Source organism: Sylvia atricapilla, chromosome 1 (assembly GCF_009819655.1).
Source record: "Sylvia atricapilla isolate bSylAtr1 chromosome 1, bSylAtr1.pri, whole genome shotgun sequence".
Taxonomy (NCBI): Eukaryota; Metazoa; Chordata; class Aves; order Passeriformes; family Sylviidae; genus Sylvia; species Sylvia atricapilla.
The window spans coordinates 52,408,081-52,434,375 of record NC_089140.1 but is presented as its reverse complement, the minus strand read 5'-3'; the positions used below and the strand labels follow the sequence as shown (position 1 = coordinate 52,434,375).

At 42.4% G+C, this 26,295-nt stretch overlaps 1 protein-coding gene across 1 annotated transcript in view; it reads right to left on the bottom strand.

Moving 5' to 3' along the window:
• Positions 1-3,415: 3,415 nt before the first annotated feature.
• LANCL2 (LanC like glutathione S-transferase 2) overlaps positions 3,416-26,295 on the bottom strand; it is a 32,770-nt gene continuing 9,890 nt past the window's right edge. Inside the window, exons 2-9 of the mRNA XM_066322666.1 lie at positions 25,471-25,588; positions 20,797-21,004; positions 18,440-18,587; positions 17,675-17,821; positions 13,936-14,118; positions 11,444-11,620; positions 8,291-8,363; positions 3,416-6,546 (exon numbers count right to left, since the gene is read on the bottom strand). Of these exons, the coding sequence (XP_066178763.1) occupies positions 6,431-6,546; positions 8,291-8,363; positions 11,444-11,620; positions 13,936-14,118; positions 17,675-17,821; positions 18,440-18,587; positions 20,797-21,004; positions 25,471-25,588 (1,170 nt within the window). The 3' untranslated portion in view covers positions 3,416-6,430. The remainder of the gene's footprint in view (positions 6,547-8,290; positions 8,364-11,443; positions 11,621-13,935; positions 14,119-17,674; positions 17,822-18,439; positions 18,588-20,796; positions 21,005-25,470; positions 25,589-26,295) is intronic.

Genomic DNA, 26,295 nt, shown 5'->3' with positions numbered 1-26,295 from the left:
TTAGCTCTTCATGCATTTTGTTGTGAGCTTTCATGCTCATGGCCAAACCCTCTGAGTGACCACAAATGAACATCTTCAAATAAACACAGAACCCCTTTGCCTGTTAGAGCTCTCACACACATCCATGTCTAGCAAAAATTCTTCCTTTGTGCCTATTCAGTCATGTCACTGAGCAGTGACAAAAAGAAGATGCCGTTGCCTCCTGCTGCTGAAGGACCTGCAGAAATAACATAGCTGAGGGTAGGAGTAGACCTGTTGTTGCACAGGGAGCCCAAGCTTTATTGTACTGTTATGTGCCAGTGGCTTCTGAGAACTTGTTTCTAGGTGTCCAGCTGGATTTGCAAAACATCCCTTTTGCTGTGAATATGAGTGTCTTAACAGAAAAACTTGTAAGGGCCACTGTTTCTGCTGGTGGAGTCAGCAGTCATCTTGAGCAGAGAGCTAGCACTGGAGGAGTTCATTCCTGCATACATGACTTGGGTGAAATTGTAACCAAGGCTTTCCCTTACGGGGCATCATAATAAGGGAGAAAGCAAGGTACTTCTGTGTGTTCAGTCTTAGCTTGAGGGACACTTCAGATAACAAAAAAGTACATTTTATAGATATATATATAATAATAAGGTCCATCTGCACATCACAACTGTATACATTTTCTAAATTGGCTTGCACTTGAAGTGCCAACGCTGTGTATGTCACTGTGTATGGTTGTGTTTACAAGAACATAATTTTTTGAAAGGAATTCTAACCTTTTCCTGGCAATAGAAAAGGCAACAGACCTCACGTTAATAGGTAGTCCTTTTATATTATGAAATGTCTATGACAGCTGGCATTGTCCTGGACACATTGTATAGAAGCCTTTGTACAATGAAATTCAACTTCAGGTGAACTTTTCCTGGAGTCTGGCTTGTTTATTTCCTAGTGTTGATGGATGACACTACCTCATACAACACAGGGAATTCGCTGCTAGCAAACCTGCTTGGTCTTTTCTTGAGAACACAACACCTGCATGGGCATCTTTATGCATTAATTGCAAATTGTTTACATGCCTTTCCTCTAGTTGCCTCGGCAACTCCAACAGGATTTTACTTGGCAGTGGTGATGCCCTAGGAGCTACCAGCTTTGCAGTGGCTGCTGCAGCTTTGCTAATGTGAACTTCCCCATGGGGGCTTGGTGCTTTATGTGCTGGGATTCTCTGGGTGCAGCTACTGCGTCTTCTCTCAAACACGAGAAGTGATAAGGCAGAGTGATGTTTTGACTGCAAAATAAGGTTGGTTGTCATGGCTGGGAGCCCTGGGGATGTGTGGGGCACTCCCCTGCCCATTCCCAGGGGCACTGAACCAGTGTGTAACTGACTCCCAGCCGGCTTTTGAGATCTCCCCATCTACCTCAGGAAGGTAATTTTTGTGTCTTGTGCCCGTGTCCTGGTTCTTGCAGTGAGGTTTGATCCAGGGGCGTTAAACCCCTTGACAGGGCTCGGCCAGAATGGAGATTATTTAGTGAAGCCACTGAACCTGGGTGGGAAGCCAGGAACATGAACAATGTAACCCCTTGAGGTCCTTTCTTCAGTTGTGCATCTCCAAAATGTTTGTGGTGTACCTCTGAGGAGGCAGGGACCAGGCAGGGAAGGACACCTTTGAGGTCTCTGCCTGTGACCTGGCAGCAGAAAGAATGAGAAGGGGGTCAGTGACTTTCTGCTGAAATCTCCAACTACACTGCCTTATGAGAAGAGACACCACCAGGGACTCTTGGACCTTGCCTGTAGCTCTGGTGGGGCCTGCATTTCATCACTTTGGGAAGTGATAATGTAGTGACTTTTTACAGTTTGTGGGTAGTTTTGGGGGTTTTTTCCCCTTGGAGCCTCTGTGACAGCTTACACTACTGTAACAACAGCCGGGGCTGAGTTTTCTAAAAAGGTACTCAGACCATGTGAAGAAGAAAAGGAGGTATTCTTTCTTCTCTGCTTTAAAAAACCCAGCTCCAAAACCTCATAAAGGTTACCTTCCTATACATATATCCAAAACATCACTTTTTGGCACACAGGTCAGCCAAGAAGCCGTAACACTTTTTCAGGTAGTGATGCCTATCTTCTTTTTCTGATCTAACATTGCTAATTGAGTAGGTGAGCCAGGATGCCTTTGTAGGCCCTGTGGCTGTGGAAGCCCTCCCCTCTGATGATGGCCTGTCACCAGGAGCTGAGCTGCCTTACAGTTTGTACTGTTCGGCAGGGAAATGACTATAGAGACACATGCAGGGCAAGATCCAGCATGAGACAGCTTTTGCAAAGCAACTGCTAGATAATAAGGCAATTAAAGATGAGAGGGTGCAACTGGCAGCTACTGTTCCAAGCTGCCATGTGCTGCAAGGTGAAAGGGACAGCAGAGAAGGCAGAGTGAACAGTGACAAGCAGCCCTCTCTTCCTGCACATAGCTGTTATTTTAGCTTTATACAGTGAGAGAAGTCACAAGGGATGGATGTCTCTTTACCTGTCCCACTCTGCTTCTCTCCTGCTGCCTAACCCTATCTTACCTAACAGCTACAAGCCACAATCGACTTGTAGATGTCAAGGAGAAGCAGTGGTTTGAAGTCAGGTCTTTGTGCACAAATCACATTGGCCCTGACTGTGAATCAACATGAAACCAAGGAAAACATACGGGGGAAAAAAAGTGAAATTTCACTAGGAAAGGCTGCTGCATCAAAGACCCTGCTGGGCTCAGGCAGCACAGAACTGCCTAGCTCTGAGGTGACAAACAGCACACATACTTCTTCGCATGCATCTCTCATGTGCTATTTAGAAGTTAGAAATGTGCTGTGCTAGAAAAGCCCCAACTGAGTTATGCACCTACACCTGCATCGCTACAGATTATCTACAGACCAGAACTGATCCTCTCCATCCAAAAAAACCCAGCAGTTTCTCGTGGTGGCCAAGATGGCCATAAGTGGCACAAGAGACTTTGTGAAACAAATATTATCCCTTGCCTGCAGCATACTTGATGTTTCCTTCTGTTAAAAGCCTAGCTAGAGGAACATTTCAAACTTCCTCACAGCTGGGAAACAGCTGTTATTCAGCTAGACAGAGATTTCATACTTGTGTTTTAAAAACCAGTTCATCCTGAGCCTGGCCTTACCTGCAAAATCTTCAACAGGATCTATGTGGCCACAAAGGAAAGCAGAGCTTTGCACTAAGCAGCGTACATTAAAAATCACCTGTGAGCAGCAGCAGGAAAGGCACCAGCAGTGCTAGGAAAATGTGAAGGTTACAAAAAAGCAATCTGCCCTCTTTCTAGCATGTGTTTCATCTTGCAGGACTATGAGACAGGGAAGCAGCTCAGCAGTCAGATCAATGGGACAGCTATCACCACAGTGCTGGAGAGAAGGAAGGAATACCACAATGAAGAAAAAACCAGACTCACACAAATTACCACCACATAGCTTAATCTTTACTAATAAAGCCAAAGAACAAAACATCAGCATTTTTCCTCTTTTTCTGCCCAAAGAGCATTTCCATTTTTAACACTACTGCTTTTTGCAACAGGTGGACTATTACATACGGACAAAGCAAACCAGGGAATATTAAAACATTTTCTACATTTGTAGTTTGATCTAATTTCTGAAGACAATGCCTTGGTGAAATGCACTTTTTCACCTTCACACTTATCTTTCCTTAAGGGGCCACCTAGATAGCACAATGCTGTGATGAACAGAAAGGAGGAGCCACGGGGAAAGTCATGGCAGGAAGATGAGGCAGATGCACTGTCAAGACACTTCTCAGCTTGATAAATTTCCAGTCTTACTCAATTCCAAGAGGATTCTGCAGGGAACGATGGTGCAAGGCCTGCCAGGCCTCACCATCGCAGGCCTGGCTATGGTACAGAAGAGCAGGTAGCTGACTATCTCATTATCTTGACAGGTACACTCCAGCATCTTGGGGATCTGCTCAGCATTCTGAGTGTGTATTTATCTCCATATTTTTAAAACTAACAGGTTTAAATTCCCTTTAGCCTCCACCCAGGCAAACTCACCTCCCCACAGGAGCCATTCCAAGCACAGCAGCCAAGGCCAATATGCATACAGTCACTGAATGAAAAACTTGCCAGCTGACACTCTAGTTAAACAGTCCATACAACAGAGGCTTGGGATTTGCCAGGGTGGCCAGTGTTTGCAGTCAGTTCCTGTAAATGTGGTGAGCCCTTTCCCTTTTAACACATCCCAACATGCTCTGCAGCCACAGTGGAGGGGAAGAAACAAAGAGGTGGGGAGTGATTTGAAACAGGATCAGAGCTGGCATCTACCTCTGTTAGCATTTCTTTGTGACTTCCTGGGCAAGTTTCCTTCCAGACTTTTCTATGGGTGGGATCAGGGATTCACAGGCTGAAGAAAGAAACAGAGTTAGCTCTTGGCATTCGTGGCATGGAGGAATCTCTCATCGAGATGGTCTCTGCTGGTGCACTGTGCACTGCCTCCATGACCAGCTCTTCCTCACTGATCCCTCACATTAATAACTCCCTCTGTTCCTCATTTTCTGCTGCTCTGCTCCTTTGCTTCAGCCCAGCTGCTTGCCATGCAGCATTCCCCACCCCCACTGCCTTTCAGCATTTTCCCCCATCCCTGGCTGTAGAGATGCAGCTGGGTTTGTTGCTCCCACCTCACCTTCTGCCTTTGCCAGAGGGGTGGAAAGGTCTATCTGCTGCTCCCATGTGTTTAATCCTACCTGACAAACCAGCAGAGGAGCTGGTACACTGTGAAGTTAAGCTGTTTGTACACTGACACTGCTGCTGTTGTCCAGCAGAACTGAATGGGGAAATTATTAACATCCCAAGGGATTTGGCAACAGACACTGGAACACGCTCAAAGAAGTCACCTACAAGAGAAATCAAGACAGATTTATGCAGAAGCAACAATGCATCTCCAAGCCAAACCACAGACACTGGCACTCAGCAGATAGCCCATAGGTCAACAGATATCCCCATGCATGCCCAAAAGGTCAAACTCTGCCATCTGTCACACTCACACCTGACAGAAGACACCAATTTAAATCAGTACGTGGAATGACAGAGCACGAGGAGACCTGGGGGGAGGATGACCACAGAGCCTGAGTGACTGGGAGTGTTCTACACTTTAGGTCCTACCTGGACACATAAGCCTGCTCTATGAGTACTGAGAGTATGTTCCACTTCTCCCAAACCAATGGCCTGACACTCAGGAGCACCTGGATGCAAGTCTAGTGTTTCACAACCCCACCACACTACAGGGGGAAGCAAAGCACTAACAGCAGTTAAAACTACAGAAAAGAGCTTTTTCTCTGTGTGATTTGAAAGTGAAATATAATTCAATTACAGCCACTAGCAATGACTTCAGCTTGGCTCAATTATCCTCTGCAGCCTCCAAAAGCAGCTGGTTTTTATCACTCCTGTACTACTACCCGGGAGGGGAGGGCCCAGAACAAATCACCTACCACTTTGGTTCCAAAGTAACAACCATCCTGAGCTACCTGCATGAGAAGCTTGCCCTGGCACCCTCCCTTGCTCATCTGTATGAGATGCTGCAGGGCAGGTTAATTCCAAATCGAGGCCCAGGAAAGGAGAAGCAGTTATGCGGTCCAGGCTCTGCTGTTGGTGGCAGAGGGAGGTTAGTCTGAGTGACTACGCCTGCAGTTTAAGCTCATGGCATGGGATGGGGCTTTGCAGCAGTAGGGAGAAGCATTTCCACCCTGCTGTAAGCACCTAACACTAATCAGCTGCAGTTATCAAAGGGAACCTCTCTTGGAGACTTTCGAAGAAGCCTCCCACAACAGCAGCAAAAGACAAGTCAGATCCCTTCCAACCTGCTAAGTTTCTGAAAATGGAAATAGCCTCATGCCTCTTCATCAAAACAGGCTGATCTACACCAGCTTAGCTTGTGGAGCTTCTAAGGACTGTGGAGAAAAAGGCAGAAAAGAAATGAACATAGAAATGTTTTTCATCTCTTTTTAGAGCTGCCAGCGCACCAGTGAACCTGGGCACTGTCCTGCAGCGAACTCTCTCTGTGGGTAACCACATTTCAGAAAGCAACACTGCTCTTGTGAGTCATGCACAAAGGTACAGGACAGATATTCACACAGAGACCAGCTTTTGGCTAACAACAAAAGACTGGGATCAACACACAACACCAAGAAACGTGCAGAGCATGGCAAAGACCTGAAGAAGACAAATACAACAGAAAAGAGAAAGTTCAAAACTTGACTTCTCTGGTCCTACATCTGAAGGTGTCACTTTAACAGAACTTAAGTGTGGCTTCTCCTGTTCATGCTTTAATGACTTCATGGTCCTTTGGGGCAGGACGGGTGAGAAAAGGGCTTTATCCATCTGTCGGTTCAGCGTCAAGTTGGTTCACTATCAGAGGCACTAAACAGTCTCATCTCTTTTGGCATCAGTTTCCTTTCAAAATGATGGTTTTAGCCGTCCTGTTCCACATTGTTTTCCCTCCTTTGAGGTCTAAGTTCAAACGCTGGAAACTGGGAAGTCTCCGGTACCGAAATGTCTGAGAGGAAATGAATAGCTCCAGCCATGCCTAAAACATAATGAGAAGGATATCTTTGGTCAGCTGTGCTGTTTTAATGTGCACAAAGACAACAGCACCCATCTAAACACTTCCCTCACTAGGATCTTTTTTAAAAGAGGTGAACTTAGGCCCTATTTAAAGACAAGTTTTCTGTACTTTGCCGAAGAAAAGAAATTTTATTTGAAAAGATCAAAGGCAAGAACTAAGCTGTCTCTGCTAACATCCTTTCAACTGAATAACCTCAATGCTATTTCAAATCAAGAAAAAGTTAATCCAAGCTTGGACTGTCCTTCGTAGTTTGAGCCACTCTTGCTTGTCATTTCACTGGTTAAAAGGAAAAGCCCAAACTTTATTGAAGTTGTGAAGTACAAATTCATTTCCTCACTATTCATGAAGACGTCATCCAGAGCCCAAAGTGCATCACCAAACAGAACTCACAGAGTGACTGACAAGAGAGACAAAACAAGGAAATCATACAAATACAATTTCAGCTTTATGATCAAGCTAAAATGCTATTTTATAAACAGCTATGCACATATAAAGGACCCTTTCTGACTTACAGTATCTGATGGAAAAAAACCACTTAGGACAATTCCATAAGATGCACATGCAACTTCTGTTCAAAGCACGCATGTACAGGCAGAATTAGACAACTGCAAGCACTATTTGGGTTGCAAAAACGAAGTCCATAGTTAAGAGGTTTTTTTCATCTCAAATATAAGACTTCTATATTTTTCTAAAAAAAATTCCAGACAATTAAAAACTAAAATAAAAGCTGTATGTCAGCATTAAAGCACAAATCATCCTGCTGTTTCCACTGTTTCATCTTCTCAACAAATTTCAAAGCTTTCATACAACAGTTTGTATACATGCTTTTTTTCTTCCCTACAAGAGCATGCAAGGCTGCTCTCAGGAATAGGCATACTTATGCTTTTCTCATTTAAGCATTAAGACATTAATTTTGTATTTAGAAGGGCTGCATATCGACTCCTACTATCTTGTGTTCATTCATGCCCTGGATTGTTAATTTGCAAATATTCCTGCTCGGCTGCTGTAATTTCAAATATCTGCAGCAGGTGGCACACAAGGCTCGTTGATGTAGAAGCCAGGCTCTACCTTAAATTCTACTTGGATCTGTAATTCCTTGCTACTGATTCTGTAACATGAGGATGATTCAGGGACTAGAAAATAAGCTACATTAAAAAAAATACAAAGCTCTAGGAAAGTATCTGGTAATATCTTGAAACCTAGAGATTTGGAACTTACATTGTGTTCCTGTTCAAGTGATTTTGGTTCATATTAAAACCACCTTTTTCTTGGTTGAGTATGGCACCAGAGAAGACCTAGATCTGACAGCTAGCAACTAGTTGGAGACCCCCTACCTACAGCTGCTCCTCTGCGCAGTCCATCTGAAAAACCACCCGTGAGGAAACTCTTGCCTGAAGTTCTGTTTGCTTTAAACCAAGCTGCATCAGCACAGCAGAATTTTATTCCAGGGTAACACTGGCACTGCTTTTACATTCAAACTGCTGAAATGAAACCCAGAGTGAAAGTTGTGATAGTGAATGATTTTTCTTTGTTCTTCTCTACCCCCTGCCACCCTGCCTTCTTCTAGGCAGAGGTGATGGTATAGGGGGGTATTTAGTAGTGGAGGAACCCACCAAAGACTTCCCAACTCCTACACGTGTGCCAAAATTCCAAGGACGCCCCTCTTTCCTGTAGTACAAAACTATTTGCAACACCATCACTTTACCTTCAAAGAGGGAATAAGGTCGGTCAGGAATACGACATCCATGTGCACCATACTCCAAACACCATTCAGCAAACTGAAACACATTAAAAAAACACATTTTTATTCAAGACTGTTAAATGCAAGCTTGAGTATCTGAATATCATTAATAGGTACAAAATGTGAAGCAGTGTAAGCAGACACAACACATAAATCACTGAGATAAATCTGTCCTCCTTCAACCATGACAAGGCAATCAGGTTTTAAAATCTGTATTTGCATAGAGTGAGTTTCAGTTTCAAGACAATGTAATGGGTGGGCTAGACATCTGATTTTTGTAAAGCAATCCTTATAGCTGTTAATTGCATTTTGGTTTTCTTTCATTTCTGTGCACCAATTTAGAGTATTAAATCTTCAGCTGTCATTAATTAGTTTTATTTATTTCCCCTCCCCAAGCCTTAGGAAAAATCATTATAAATACAGTTAAGACAATTATGGTCATCAATATTTTGTTGCAGGAGATGGATTACCATTAGAAAGAATTAACAGTGTCGTTCTCACATTTGAGCAGCACTGCCGCAGTAGCTACATTAGACACACATGACTTACAAACCACACCTCGATCAATTCAGTAACAACCAGCTACTTCTCCTTTGTGGGTCCCCAGAGCATTAGCAGGGCACAAATTCCCCTCTATGCTTGGATGCAAACCACTGCTTGTTCAAAATACATGCACAGACTCCTGTAAAGCAAACAACTATGAGGTCTCTCCCTGCTTCCCGTGCAATTTAGCCTACCTGCTAGCAAACATATCAGCCTAACTAGAGGGTGCCCCAGCCATAGAGCTGGGGCTCCATGGGGTGTAAGCATGATCCCAGAGCCATCGGTCTATTCATTAGAAGGAAATTAACAGAACTGAAGGAATGAAATATCTCCTCTCTTCCTCCCCTCCCTAGTCCATTCTGTTTAAATATTTAGCAAGGAATGAATTTTTCTTCTCTTGATAGAGGTATGTGCATGTGTGTCCTCAGGAAACAAGGAGAAACCACAAACACGAACAATGCAATTAACACTGTTATCAAGAACTGATTAAACGTTTTTTGGGCACCCTCTAGGTATAAATCTCCAAACTATGGTTTAATTATCCCATGTAATCCTGTCTTAAATGTCAGGACCAAACATGTTCATGGCATGTTTCTAAGCTACAATCAATTCTTGCAACAACCACATCTGATTGCACACTAGCCTTTATTATTACTTCCAGTCTGGGAACCACAACAGAAATTTTAAAAATGCATCATAAGCTTCTGAAACACAACCATTATTTGCAAGTTCATAGCTTCAGCACAACCCAGATCCAGTAAGCCACAGTATCTTTGTTTAACTGCAGGGGGGAGAGGTCAAGAGTGGAAGAAAAAATATCTTAGGAAGACAACTGACATTATTTATCACACAGACCCCAGTGGCAATCACAAGTCTGAACAGCACAGGGCTCAATGCACTGTTACCTGGAGCCCAGGATGCCATAGCCCCTCTCTCCTCCTACAGACAGGCCAGCACGAAGTGCCTCAGCCTCCTGGGAGCCTGTCTGGTAATCTGAGAGGAAAGCTGTGAAGATGGAAGTGTGAAGCACAAACCAGGGGTCTCCTCTCTTCAAGTTCTTGTGGTTCATTTATGGAACAGTTTCATGGCTTTCATGAGGTAACCAGGGGTTGCAGGCAAGACTCTTTCCCCTGGGCCTGATGTTTTTGTGTGAAGAAGCACCCCTGGGAGAAGAGCCATCTCGTTCTCTCAGTTACATGCCTCTAGATACCAACATAACATGTCTGCTTCCCTGCATGCTCTGGCTCAGAAAGAAAAGATTTCAAGAATGCCAGAAGAGCAAATTCCTCTGCCTGTTTCAAGATTTCCCCTCCAAGGGGACGCTGAAGATGCTAAATGGCAGAGTGGCTGCAAATGCGTTGCCCGACTCTGGTGGGCACTTCCAGCAGTCTTTGGCCACTGCATCACAACTTCCTTCTTAAACGGATTTCAGGCACGTAACTGAGTCTCTTCCTTCTTCTGGCTCTGAGACAGATACATTTGCTTTTCTCTACCTAAGCATAGATGAACACCAGGGCTCTCTTGGGTCAGAAATGCAGCACCAACAGGAGCTGCCAATGCTGCAGAAGGTGTGCTAGCATGGAGGATGACAGGAAGATTGGACAGCAGTGCTGCCAGCAATGCCTGCAGGATGCTGTGGCTCACACATCAGACGTGGCTGACTCCATGTGTAATAAAGTCATATATGTGCTGTGGGAGTAATAGGGTTTTATTTCAATCTCTAAGATGCAAGTATGTCTACAGGTGTTCTCATAGAATGATACTTTGGTAAATGTGAGACAAACAGCAGCTTTTTAAAGCTTTGCTGACAGAGGACAGGCTGACTGTAGAGATGAATACAATAATTTTACATATGCAAATATTCACAAAAAAGCACCTAGGAAGCAACTCATAAATTTCATTTGCAATACCTTGTAAAAGGCCTCAGCTAAAAAGCTGTGTACACAATATGAAACCTCCTGTCAGTGAATTAAACTTACAAGGTAAGGGAACAGGCGGAGAAAGCCTTCTCCTTCAGTAACTGCTAGCATAGTCAAGAGCTGAGCAGAGCTTAGACAATTCCAGTGGAAAAATTCTAAATGTGTTTCTCTGCAATTGTATTAATAAAAAAACTCCAAGTGAGCAATTTAATAACTGCAATTCAGAGCTCTGAAAGCCCCAAACAGGCACTAGCCTGAAAACAAATAATTACAAGAGACTACAAACAGTATTGCTTGAGGACCTGAGGAGGACAGTGGGTCTCTCAGTGGAATAATTAGCACCACATGAACATCAGTCTGTTATTGTTCAGGCAGGCTAATTTTCAGGCTCTTATTTTCTCCTGAATATATTTACTCCCTCCCCTCCTACAGAACATTTGTGTGTTTCACTCTGCTTATTGAGACAGTGCTTGCCCCACAGACACAGCTGAAGTCATCCAGTCAAAGTGTGAGTGAAGTGATGGGCCCTGTTATCCCACCCAGTGTCCCAGCCAGCCCCAGTGCACATCAGCCCACTCCCACCCCAATTTACCCTTGCATGGGCACTGGGATGTGAAAGGCAGCAATGATTTTGCTGTCATGCTGCAGAGCTCACCTTGCAAGCTCGGTAGAGGTACTTTCTGTCCTGAGTTAGGTTATAGAGAGACAAGAAGGAGTAGCCATTGCCAGCAGTACCATGGCAGATCCCATACCCTTTTCTCAGTAAACCTCTCTGCCAGATGACATCGCTGCAATCCATAGCATCTTTCAAGTATTTATCCTCTTTAAAAGTCTATGGAATAGAAACAGAATAAACACACATCAATTAAACTACTAATGAAAACAAAAGGAAGCTACCCCTGAGATAAAGTTTTGCTGTTTGTGTGGGGGTTTTCCATATAAAATTTCTTTTCAATTTCAATAATCCATTCTTCACAGACTTGTCCTTTTTTTCTTAGTAAGTTGTTTCTCCTTTCCCCATGTAGTAGAAGAAAAAACTTTTCAGGTTTTTGTTTCTGAAATTAGGACCCCAAAGAAAACCCTCAAGTTGAAGGCCTTTGGTTCTAAAACCTATAATCTATTTGAAAGGTATGTGGTCCTTTTTTCTTCATTTTCTATTCCCAAACCAGAATTTGAAAATACAGAGATGTGATGCTGCCTCCAAGAAATGCAAAACAAAATACTGGATATCAAATCTGGTCCAAAATTGCTGGTCTCGTCTTCATGACTAATTCTTCCTGGTTACTCACTGTCTGCTTTCAATTTCATGTCAAAAATGCACAAGAACATCTCTTTACATAGTGCAGGACTCTTTTCTCTATCACAAATACAAGCAGGAACCCTACATTGCCTTTATGAATACTTGTGTTAGTATATCTATATAGTATAAACTCAGAAGCTGTAGTCAGCAGTAGTCACTTTGAGCAAAGAAACACTTTTGCAAAGTTCATTGCAACCAAAATGCACTTGAAATGTAGAGGGCTCATCCGGAAAGAAGCAAAAAAAAAAGCAAGTAGTTTAGCTGATTAACACCAGAATTCCACCTTTATAAAGCTACTTTGTTGCTCACCTTTGCCTAAGCCACTTTACAGATCAACAAATAAACAAAACCCCAAACCAACAACAACAACAAACCCTACTAAAAGAACCCAAATAAAACAAACCTGATGCACTACTGTAGACTTACTCCTTTGGAGAAGGTATCCCCTGTCAAACTATTTAATAAGATGATAGAAGCAACTAAAAATGCAAGACTCTTAAATTCACATGCTTGATAAAGGAAGTACCTTTCTCTGATCAGGGGTTGCCAGCTGATCAGCCATAACACTGAATTAAAGCTTGGCAACAGCGCTTGATTTCCAGGACAAACCCTGCTGCCTGTTACCACAAATCCTGTGCCTCACATGAAAGCACAGCCAGCAAAACACACACCATTTTTTTTTCTTTCAGCGCTTCGAAAAGCAGAATATAAAGAATAACAGAGAAAATCCTATGTTTCATCACCTTAAACACAGAAAGAGGCCGGAAAAGACACTGGTAATCAGAACTTGTTCCTATCTCTCCCACCTCCTGCAAAACATTTTGTTCTGCGGAAAGTATCACACTGACAAGGTGAGAGTGGAGAAGTGTTAAGTCAATCTACCACAGTCCAAAGAAAAAGCAACTGTGACTGCTGCTACATGCAGCAATATTGTAAGAAATTTAAAGTTCACATTTCAGGTAGAAGCATGAGCAATTATCCCATAAACCAAACCTGCTTTCCATCAGCCCACCCAGATGCCAACCAAGGAATCTGTCAAGGAGGGCTGTCAAAGGCAAGAATCAATTTGCATAAATTTAATTAAATAGCATACTTTCAAATGTCATGCAAATCAGAAGCACACAAGAAGACAGGTAGGAAACCTAGTTAAGAATGGAGAAAGGCCAACAGCAGGCTTATGGCAGCTCAGCAGTTTTCTTTGTGCCGTGGAAGAGGCCTGGGATCTTGGCTCTGACATTAAGTTCTCAAGGCTTATATCTTAATAAAGGAGTAATTTATGGAAGACATTCTTTGGCAAAGCACATGAACCTATACTTTTGAAAACAAACATAATTGTTAAAACTCTGATTGTTAAAACTCTTAAAATTCTTGATTAAAACTCTTTGATTTGAAGATTCAAAGAATTTAGGCCAATGTTCTCACACCCAGGACTCTGATGCCAAATTGTTTAAATATATGTCTCTTCTCCAAGAAAGCCTAGTAACTGCTAGTGCCCTGAGAAGCAATTTTACCCACTCATTTTCTCTTTAAGACCTACCAATGTAAGTATTTTGAGATTTGTCGGTGTCTAGCTTAGGATTCTTGTTCAAAAGCCGAGATCTAGAAATACACTAAATAAAAGCCTTACAAACAGACAGGCCTGCATACAAGTGTCTTGGTAAAGACAGAGGTATGTATACATATACATATATATGTATTTTAGATCTTGATGCTAATTACACCAAGGTTGTGGGTTGATCACCACATGGGCCACTCACTTAAGGGCTGGACTTGATGATCCTTGTGGGTCCACTCCAACCCAGAATACTCTGTGAATCTGTGAAATCTATGAACCCAGAATCATTCACCTTATAAGCTTGCATGAGCATGTGGATGACTCCAGGGGCACCATGGCACCAGTGAACCAGTCTGTCAGTCTCATTGCTCAGCGATGATGGGTAATTCCCAGATCGGAATTTCTTATGACGCACGTAGTCAATACTTGGCTTTACCAGTTCTGTCAGGGTCTCCTGGTCCACATTTGCAATTGGCTGAAGGAAACATTAAAATAAACATCACAAAACACATCAACAGAAGTAGTAACAAATCGTGTATCAACACTTAATTCTACAATCTGTTTTCAAGTACACTACATACGTGCCCTTGATCCAAATACTGTGAATCACATCCTACAGATTTAATTAAATGCCTGCTTATAACACCCTTGCGAAGACCATTTTTATAGTCATTGCAGAGACAAAGAAACTAGGGCACCAGATTGTTACCTATCTTAATGGAGGTGACGCAGTAAGACTATGCAAGAACTGAGAACAGAGTATGAAGACTCACAGACCTCTCTTTGTAACTTAAGATAAGGAGAACACTTACAGCAGAAAGAGTTTTGTACATATGGTGCTCATAATACATGAGGTCGAAGTTCTCCATCATAAGCAAAGCTCTCTGAAGCTGTGGGCTATCAATCTGCATTTCCAATTTCAGAAGCAATAGCTACTTCACCAAATATCTAAACATCTTTGTACTACAAACTTATCCTTCAATTGCGCTTAGGAATTTTCTTCCTAGTTTTTTTTGTTTAATTTACATCCTTGTCAAATGGAGAATCCTCCTGCACGTTCCTTGTAACTAAAGCTTCAGAGGCCAAGTAACTGTTGTGTCTGCAGTTGCTCTTGGTTGGCATTCCCTCCACTACCAGCCCATTTTCCACAATTTTAACAGTGGAGTTCTCTATTTTTACACAATCTATATGATTTCTGGAATTTCTGAAAGCTGTGGGAACAACCACAGGCACTGGGGCCTATAGCAGCCAAATAACTGAGCTTATTTTAAAAAAAAACTTGTCTTTATTACAATGTCATAAAATTCCACTGTTTCCCACCAACTCCAGCACATTTGTATTCAACAGGTAAGCACACTAGTACAATTCAAGTCTGACAGCCAAATGAAGGAAAACTTTCAACAGCTGTATTTTGAGCAACCTGAAGAAACCAGAAGTCTCTATTTCCCCTCAGCCAGAAAACTTCTGCCAGACTTCTTCTAATCTACCAGGTCCCTCAGGCAGCCTCCAGGTCTGCACTTTCCTGAGCGAAGCTGAAATGTTCATGCTGCTCATCAGAAATACACCAGAATACGAGCAGCTTGTCATGAAAACCCCAAAGCTAATCAGCCCTCACTCAGAAACCTCCCTGTGAGGTATGGAGGCTTCACAGGAATATTTTTTGAGGCTCTTGATTTCACACGGCACTCCTGCAGAAGAAGGCAAAGAGGATGGGCACCAGCAATAAATCCCTTTGGTCTTGAGCTATGCAACACAAGCCCAGCCCAGCTCAGAAATCCTTAGGAGGTAAATTCATGAAGAGCAGAGCTCTTTACAAACCTCTTTACCATGTGCTTCCAAAAAGATTTGAGTACAAGTGAGTTTTTTGCCCAAGCTGCTGAGGTTCCCAGCACTTATTTCAAACAGCTAAAGAGTAACCTACAGGTGTGCACCCTGACTTTCTGGGCAAGAGCAATGGTATGCAAACACTTCTGCTTCAGGGTTAGTGAAAGATCTTGGAGTAGAGACTTCCCAGCTAGCATTTCAGAATTCCATCTCTGCCTCCTGGATTAGTTATTTAACATGTCTAAGCTCTTATTCTTCCAGTAGCCTGTAAATAACTGCAGCAATATGTTTCCTCCAGCTTAAGAAGTATTTGGACAACTGTCTAGGCACATGATGTGATTCTTGGGGTGTTCTGTGCAGGGCCAGGAGTTGGACTTGATGATCTTGATGTGTCCTTTCCAACTCAACATACTTTGTGATTTCATGATATAACTGTTGTACAGGAATTGCCCTCAGTAACCTTCACATCTCAGGTGCGATGTTAAACACCTTTTCTTTTTGCTATCAAATAACCACTCAACAAACCATCTCTTGAATTCTTTGATGAAAATACAGCAAAATTCACCCCATTTTGTGTGGGAGGGATGAGGAAAGAATGGAACTCTGATATGCCATCTTCTTCCGCAGTGGATGACTCGACTTTGCATGACTCACAATATTTAACATACAGTGAAAAGATGGTAATCTAATGCTGCATAAACCATGGCTTTCTGGTAATTCTTAAAAGCAGCAATTACATGTAAAGGAAAGATAACTAGGATGTTCAACATGTAGACAGAGTAGCTTCTGTTCAAACCAAAAAGCACTGTGCCATCATTTCTGCTATAAGCCTTAAATAGTCAATGAAGGACGGAGCCTTTAAAAAGTGTTCTTTAGAAGACTAGATGTTTCTCTGAAACTCTTGGCACTACCAGGGAAAGAAAAATGGAAGCAAGAAAGTTGAGGGATGTAGAAGGGGGTGGACACCCTTGCTGAAGAAAGCAGTAGGTAAAGGTAGAAGCACAGTAAAACAGAGCAGCCTGAGGCCCCAGTGCGATGGTCACTGCAGAAAATGGGTGTAGTGAGGCTAAGACACGCCCCAGGTAGTAGAGCAGTAGCTCCTTCTATAGCCCAAGTCAGCTGGTTTAACCAGAACTGCTGGTGGAAGTGGTGTAAGGTAATCTGAAACATAGCATTTTTTCTGAGCAAGGAACGGCTGAGCAGTGGCAGCACCAAATAGCAGCTCAATCACTTCTGCAGTGAACATTTGTACACAGCTGCAGACTGTGAGGATGTACAGTCCTTCCATTTACCTGAAGAAAATTCATTCTGCATGAGCTGCCAAGGAAATGGATATTTACAAAGATGTACAGAAAAGCAGCAGCATCTTCAAAAACCAGAAACAGGTGCAATCAAATTTTGCAGCTCTATGACAATCTTCTATAATGAATCTTAAGGCTCTTTTCCCAGATGGTAGAACAAAAAAGAGATATATGGGTCTGTTTGGAAAAACATCATAGTCCTATTGCAGTCTCAGGGCAGAGGGGAATTGATTTCAGTGTGGAAAAATGAAGGTTTACAGAAGAGAGGAATCTCGCTAAGGAAAACACAAAGAGGAATGCAGAGGTCCTAAATACACTAAAGAACATCAGACTTTTGTGTGAGAAATAGGGGAGCTAACGAAGAAGAAAAACATCTAAATAATAAAAACATACTGGAGATTAATGTGTGATTAAGGATAGTCTTCCAAAAGCACCAAGACAGTGGGGGGAAAAAAATCACTGTAGAAGAGAGGAAGGGCATGGAGAACAGGAGGCATTAGCGGTACAATAATTTAAAAACAGCAAAAAATTGAAGAGTGATGGATAGTGAGTGAAGTGAATTTTTAGCTGTTCTAACTGAGGCACCAGAAGAATTAAGTATGAGGATGAGAGAAAGCACTACACTGTCTTCGCTGAGGACAAGAAACCAGATCCTGAAAAGCTGGTGCTCTGAGTCACAACTCAAGAGTTATTTCATTCTAATGTGATATCCTAGCCACAGTTTTCTTCTGCTATCAAAGCCCTAGGTAGCAGCTCTGCACAGCTCAGTGCTGCAGTCTAACTCCAAGCTGTGCGACCCTGATCCAGCATAACACTGCACATGAATGAAAGATGAAGATAAGATCCTGTGATGCAAAACAAAAAATCACTGCTACTTCACCTCAGCCAACAGAAGATGCTCTTTACCTGCATGAGCATGTAATAGATCCCAGCCACTCCATGGGCTGCTCCAACATACTGCTTCCTGTGCCACTGGTACAACAGGGGACAACGGTCTGTTTTCCGCTCCTCCTTTGAAAAGTTCTTCCCCGACTCAATAATAGCATCTATGACCTAAGAAAATGAACACACCCTGATCACCTGTGTTGCTTACTTTGATTTAGAGGATTTTGCTTCTGCATGACTAAACCCACAACAAACAATTAGCCACAATACAGCGTTAGAACAACAATATTCAATTCATTTGGATTTGACTGTTAAAGGAGAAAAGGTATTTTCCTTAATGATGGAGTAATTTATATTTTAAGAGTAGAAACTTAATCTAGCAATATTTCTAATTACTTTTTTTCCACTCCTGGCTTCTCTGGTTCTGGTATCTGCAAAACAGTCATGCATGTTCCCCACACTGAATTCCCCTTCTTTTCACTTAAAATACTTCCACACTTCTGTCTTAAGGTTTTTTGTGACAATGTCTCAAGTGGTCAAAATTAATTACATACTGCCCTATTTCCTTGGCTGGACACAGACCCACCCACACTGGCTTGTCCCAGCCCCAGCTGGGCAGCGGGAAAAGGGGGGAAGATGCTGGATGGACAGATGAGATGGGTTTCCCAGCTCTAGGTCCCTCTTCTCTCCAACATCCCTCGCTTAAATTGCTTGAAATACGTACAAGAGTGATCCCAGTTCAACCTCACTGATATTGTGATGCTGGAGAGAGAGAAGTGTGTTTACCTCTTTGATAACAGACTGTGGGACAGTGTCTGGACTGATTTCAGTATTCAGGTACAGCAAGGCATACAGGTAACCTGCTCTGCCATAGAGCAGCTCATCTGGAAGTTCGGAATCCGTGCTGATGACTGTCCTTTGGAGTTGTAACAACCTGCATCGGACAAGGAAGGTGGGGAGAGAGAGTATCCTACATAGAAGATGGCTTGTACAATACACACCAGATCGTGCTTTGTAGAAGCATCAATCCAACCAGAAGACAACAAATGGTGAAGCCCCACCACCCCCCTTCAATCAGCCCAGTCCAGCTGGCTGCCAGGTTTACACATAGGAGCTCTGCACACCTGCCATCTTGGAGATGGGAAACTCAGAGCCAGACCCAGGCCAGTATGCGCACAACTGTCAGGATTTTGTGCAGAAAGAAGCAGATTTTGTGCGGGGTAGGAGATGGAGAAGCCCAGAGAGCTACTCCAGCAAAGACAAAAACCTCCTGGAGCCTCTGGCAATTTCACCAAGGTGAAGAACACTTAATTGTACACATTTAAGAGCAAAAAAAACCCACACAAAACCCCTCAATACCACCATTCGTCATTCCCTCTCCTAAGAAAACACATTGTCTCAAACATTCAGCACCTCAGTTTTGAGAGGAACACTGCTATCACACACAAGTGTTTTGTTTGCCTTTAGCAGTGAAAAAACAAGAAACAAGAAGGGCTGGCCATTGTGACTCTCATTTTCTCCAGAAAGACTCTCTGCTAATACTCTACCAGTATTAACACTGAGGTAGATCAGAGATCTGTTTTCTGCCCACTCCCTCCCTGTCTCCTCCTATGCTTTTTGATTAAATTGGTAAGATGAAACCACGGTGATGATCACTTTTTAAATTGGGGGAGGGGCAACAACAATCTGGATTAAGACCAAATTCAATTCCCAGATTCCCCCAGCTGTTATTTCTCAGGAGAAATGTTAGCATTAACATCATGCCACAGCAAAACCACTGACCTCAATCATGTGTTTATGCTGTCCTTTCTCAATACTAGGGAAAAGCTACTCACGAAAACCAGTTTTCTATCTCCTTTCTCAGAACTACACTTTGGGTTTAGATTTAAATTATTTTCTTCTAAACTGTCCACTATTAAGTTTTATTGTTGAACTCATACAACTGGACAAGGTAAAAAGTGAAATCACACATTACATTTTGACATCTATAATGTACTACTCAGCTGATGTCATGTATACATCTGTAAACAAAAAAGTTATAAAATAAACAATCAAATTAAACTCCTTTTCACTACTCCTCACAGAAATTACTTTCTGTGGAGAGGCAACACTAAAAGATTTACTGCTAATCTTATTTTGCTATACTCATGCTTCTTGCATTACAACAACACTGCTTTCTGAGCTGCATTCAAAATGATATGCCCAAATTTACTGCCAGCTGTAAAAGCAAAAAAACCCAAACCTAACATTCACTTCAAAACTGACATATTCATTCAGGAACAGCAGCAGAGATTAATCACACTAAGATTCTAGACTAGAAAGAGACCAATTACATTTCCAAACATAAACCAGAATGGAGACATAAGCCTCGTGGCAAATTCTGCCAGCCTGAGGTATGCTACTGGACAGCTAGCAGGGGGACTCTGGTGCTAAATGCAAACCTCACAAGGTTCTAGGGCTTCCAGCCCTTGCTGGGATAGCAGTCAACTCTGTACCAGCAAAGGCACAGTCAGCTCTCTAATGAAGCTACATCTGAATGAGATTTCTTGAGATATTTGTTCCATTTAGACTACTTTGAAAACGGGTTCAAATTTTTTTAGGCCGCCCTTCATATGCTCTGACCTAATTAAATCCCTTGCCTTTACAAATTTGCTCCTGCAAACACTTCCTCTTTATTATATTAAATTTTGTTACATGTCAATCTGATACAATGTGTTTCTGTCTGGCTGCTTCCAGATCCTGCAGTGCACATGTTTTGTAATGAATCTACAATTAAGACCTACTTTTACTTTCTTTACAGAGAGTATCACATACTGCACAAGCACTACATATTGCCAGTGACAAGTGTGTGGTTTTGTTAAATGTCACTTCAATGTGACAAAATCAGAACATGCATGCACTACAGATATGCCCAGCACATCCTGTTCTAACAGCGACAGAGGACTCAAGATAACCCACTAAATATGAATCAACTGCAAGCCAGCTTTAATAAAGATAAAGCCTCTTTTGTATTCTTGTACCGAAAACATAACAGGGGAGAAAGTGTCCATTCTTTTATCCTCTTAAATTTCACTTGCAAAAGTTACTGAACCAATGCTCTCTACAAATGAAGGGCATGACATTTCCCACCATCAACCACTTACTTGGCAACACATTCTTTAGATTCACTGTCGTTTCTCAGTTTGTGGTAAACCACTGCACCAACTGCCAATGGCCCAGCATCACCACAGAGGAAAGTAACTCTTCTGCCATTCAGATTGCGAAGGATTCTCTTCACATAATCAAGAGATCGCTGCAAATGGCTCTGGTTTTTCGTGACGCGGTACAGCTGCAGATATAAGAGGGCAATACCTGAAATGAACACATGAAAAAGAAAGAGTTCAACTTACTTTTTTTCCTAAGTGTACCATATTCCCCTCTTTGGTGCCTCTGAACCAGTAACTCAAATGTGAACAGGTATTTTTGCAATAAAAACATGTCAGTCAAGGGTGCTAGCTTATGCAGTGTGAAGGCACTGAGCCACTATTTGGATGACATTTAAATTGGATTGTGGCAAAAATAAAAAATATTGGACTGAAGCCAGATGGTAGAGTCTCAATTTCCAAACAAAAGAAGAAAACTCATGACACAGGCCTCAATACTTGGCAAACTGTATTGGGTTTGCATAGCTAAGCTTTGGTAGCGGGGGGCTATAGGGGTGGCTTCTGTGAAAAACTGCTGGAAGCTTCCTCCCTGTCTGACAGAGCCAGTCCCTGGTGGCTCCAAAGGCTGATGTACCTCTGGTCAAGGCTGGGCCAATTAGAAATAGTGGCAATGTCACTGTGATAACAGATTCAGGAAGAGGAGTTAAAAAAGTTATTGTGCAGTTGTAATTGCAGCCAGAGAAAAGTGGAGTGAGAACATGTGAGAGGAACAACTCTGCAGACACCAAGGAGAGTGAAGAAGGAGAGGGAGGAGATGCTCCAGGAACTGGAGCTGAGATTTCTCTGCAGGCCATGGTGCCGATCATGATGAGGCAGCTGTGCCCCTGCAGCCCATGGAGAGATCCATCTGCAGCCCATGGAGAAGGATCATGGAGCACACCAAAGCAGGTAGATGCCTAAGAGGAAGCTGTGACCTATCTGGAAGGAGGCTGTAAACCCTGAGGAGAGAGGAGCCCATGTTGGAAGAGCTTGTGGTTGAAGGACTGCACCCCATGGAGGAGTGACCTATGCTGCAGCAGTTTGCAGAGAGCTGTTGCTTGTGAGATGGACTCACACTGGAGAAGTTCACGGAGAACTGTCACCTGTAGAAGGGAACCCATGGTAGAGCAGGGGAATGACTCTTCCCCCTGCGCACTAGGTGAAACCATGGGTGATGAAGAGACCATAACCACCATTCCCTATCTCTCTGTGCCACTGGGGGAGGATGTAGAGCTGGCAAGAAGGGAGAGGTGGGAGGAAGGTGTTTTGAAGGTCTTCTTTCTCATTATCTTGCTCTGATTTTGTTAGCAATAAATTCAATTAATATCTTTAATTCTAGCCTGTTTTACCCATGATGGTATTTGGTAAGTGATCTCTCCTGGTCCTTAATCCATGAAGCCTTCGTTGTATTTTTCTCTTCCCTATGAGTGAGAGAGAGGCTTCGTGGGTGCCCTGCATTCAGCCAGCGTTAACCCACTACACAAAAAAAAAAATCACTGAAGATTCAAAAATTTGAGCTAACAAGAAGGTGTGTGACTGAGTACACTAACTGTACAATACTCATCTATTATATGCAAGAAGTGACTTCCCATTTGATTTGTTAAATGATCTTTTGATGAGTTTTTTGGATTCAAGTTGCCAAGTTCTTCATAAGTCCTAAAAGTATTTCACAACAAGATTACAAGCTTGTACAAGTCAAACTGGCTTGTAAAAGTCAGAAGTCAAACCAGGGCTCAGAGAATGCCAGAAGGTACTATCAAGCTTAACTTCATTAAACTCATTACCACAGTTTTCCATTAAAACAAATCAAAATCTTAGAAATAACAACAATGTAAACTGAAGGAAGTAAAACAAATCCATCCAAGTGGATATCTATTGGCCAACTGCAAGCATACATGTGCAGAAGTAAATCACTTACCTCCAGACCACACTGTAAGTCAAACCCATTTCTGAATGGAGAGAGCACTCTCCTGAACCTCATCCAAAGGTGAGTACACACAAGGCCCACTTACCTCACAGAGAGGCTACCTCAGTAGTACAAGAACAACAGCACCACAAGAATGCTGGTACATCCTCATCTCTGGGCAGGCTCTGAGCAAGCTTTCTAGGTGAATCTATGAAGAAAGCTGCAGATCTTGGGTAGCCCTGTTCAGCATCATGGGAACTTGTGGGCCATTTACAGGGATTTGTGGAACCCTTTTTAATGCTGTAACAAATGTATAAATATCTTGGCTTGATCAAAGCATGATTAGAAATGTAGCCACAAAGTCCAGTTAATCTAAATCCTTCCTAGTGCAACACCCTTAAAACGGCACCTCCAAGAGGTCTGGCACGTAGGAAAGTACTTGTATAAGATGGTCTCTTACATGTGTCCTATGATTGCTACGTGCCAACAGTAGGTGTTCCAAGATTTTAAAGATGTTTCACAAAATGCAAGCCAATGCTCACGACTGTGTTGCCAGTAAGATTTGTCTAGACTTGGTACATAAAAAGCAGGGCAGTTGTTCACAGCACTACTTTTACCTTCTGATTTTCACACTAGAAAAATGCAGCAAAGAGCAAGTTTGGGGAAAAAGTATCTCCATTACGTATTTTAAAACCCAGATCATTTAAAAACTTTTATTCAGAACCATATCCACAGGAGCCTTGAAAGAAGTTAACAGCTTGGCAATCCTTCTACAGGATGGAAAAATCCCACACTCATTAGACAACGTCACTTGTTCATCTATATTCCTGCTTCAGTTAATGACAGCTGCGTTACTTTTACCTTATGACTCATTTTCAGCGTGCTCTGGTTTATCAGGCATAATTTCAGTTGTCAGTCACTGTGTCAGAACACAGCTCCCTGAGAGCCATTCTGTACTGTCAGCATGAGAAAGCCCACCACTGGAGATCTGCATGCACTCAGCAGCCAGTCACTTTCAGACCCTGAAACATGTCTGTCTTTTAAGCCTGAGTTGTCTAAAAGTTCCCCACCCATCCACCCACAGCACCATCTGTACCGAAACATCAAGAAGAAAGCAAAGAAATTTTACCCTTTAATTGCCAGATGTAAGCCTAAGGATGGATGAAGGCTGGAGAGCTTTTCCAAGCTACTTCCCCCTCAAACACAGAGGCAAAAGAACAGATCTCCTCAAGGCACATTTCAAACATGCGGTGCTAAAAGTTTAAGTATGCCTGAAACTTGAGCTAGAAGACCAGGAATAGAATATGCAATTCTATCCAGCAAAGTCACACTTAACAGGCCTAGATGGACGTGTTCTGGCAACTTGAAGAAGTGGCCACATCAGACATGAAAACTGTAGGCTCTGCCTAAAGGATCAGTGTTCTGGTTTCAGCGGGAATATAGTTAATTTTTTCTCTGTAGCTACACTGCTGTGGTTTGGATTTAGTGTGAGAATAACACTGATAGCACACTGATAGTTTAGTTGTTGCTGAGCAGTGCTTACCCTAAGTCAAGGACTTTTCAGTTTCCCATGCTCTGCCAGGGAACAGGTCCACAAGATGCTGGGAGGGACCACGGCCAGGACAACTGACAGGAACTGGCCAAAGGGATATCCCCTACCACAGGACATCACGCTGGGTACATAAACTGGGAGGAGCTGGCTGGAAGCCACCAATCACTGCTCAGGCACGGGCTGTGCTTTGTGAGCAGGTGGTGAGCAAAGGCATTCTGCATCATTCACTTCTCTCGCATTTTATCCCTCTCCCCTGTTCATTAGCATTATAATTATTACTGTTGGTTCCATTACTATTATTATTGTTTTATTTTACTTTATTTCAATTATTAAACTGTTCTTATCTCAGCCCATGGTTTGTTTTTTTTTGTTTTGTTTTTTTGTTTTTTTTCCCCCCCCAAATCCAAATCCTCTCCCTATGCAACTATGGCAGAGGGGATGTAGAAGAGGGAGGGTGTGAGTGCTTGGCTGTGTGATATTTAGTTGCCAGGTGGGGTTAAATCACACCAATTAGATGGGCTTATTTACATCTGGACAGCATCAGTGATGCAATGCTAAATGAAAAATAGTCCCTAGCAATAACCACCTGCACATGGCAAATTTTCTGCATGATCTTTACAGTCTTGCAAGCATATCTCTATGCTCCCCCTCCTCACACAATCATTTTACTTTTTTTTTTTTTTTTTTTTTTTTTTTTTTTTTTTTTTTTTTTTCCCCCAGACAGAACAGGGACAGCCAAATTCCCAGTTTGAAGGCTCCAAGCCCCTGGCAACAGAACATATTCCCTCCACCTGATTAGAAGATGCTGTTACCATTAAGAAACTGCTAACTAATAGCCTGTTGAATAGGAAAAAGTGAAAAATAACTCAACTTTAAAAGCAAACTTAAAGAAACAGGAGTTAAGGTAGAAGAGCAGCCTTAGAAGAGCCACTCCCTTTGCAAAACAATGATCTCCATATACAAAAGTCAATTATTACTCTGTATCTTTGTCTGCTGAAGTCAATGCAAGTTACAGACAGTAGTGACCAAGGCTCCAGAGTTAAAAGAAAAACCAACTCACAAAAATGCTTGTAACACTGTATTTCTGCCACTCCTATGACAGTATCCAAATCGCCTGTGAATAAATCCAATTACATCATTTAACAAATACATTTAATTCAAATTCTAGCTTTCTCACCAGTCCAGCCAGTATAGGCAGAGCAGTCATGTGGATCTGCCGTCTTCAGCCCTTCCTCCATTTGTTGCAGAAGGTCCTTGATTTTTGCCTGGATCCGTTTTGAGAACTGAGCATTGACCTGAAAGCAGGAGACAGGGAATGAGCCAGAAAAGAAATTAATTAAAGAATGTGAAGCACCTGCTCCATTTTCTTGTTTTGGAAGAGAAGAAAACCAAACCAAACCAAATCAAAAAATAGCTAGGAAATAAACAGCACATACAGCAACATCAAGGTGGTTCATCTTATGTGTGTCTCATATAAATGCATTCTGACTACAGTTGTAAGTTACAAGTATCAACCTTCAACAAAAATTACCTGTGCATTCTTTAAAGTCACACAAAGAGCAGCTACAGACACTGTGACAGTATGTAATTCTAATCAGGATCCCGGTACCAAGACATGTAATGGATAAACAGCACAAGCCCTGTGTTATAGGTGCTTGCTCTCATCACAAGGTCCCTGCACACCCTTTGTAGCACTGCAGAGCAGGAAATAGCCCAAGGAAAAGAAATGTTCATACTCAAGACAATCAAGCCAAAGAAGATGAGCAGGAGCAGCTCAGCATCTTCAGCTCAGGCATAAAGGCAAAGAAACAAGTCTTTGATTTTACACACTTCTTACTTTCACTTTTGACCAAAAAACGTTTATATAGATGACATATATGAAATATAACAGAGGATACTTTACTCTTGTCAATATTTCTCTCTCATTATGCACACTTTTAGGGAAGATATGTTACTGATTACTCCTTAAAGTCTATGGAACATGGAAATTAGCACAGTAGTA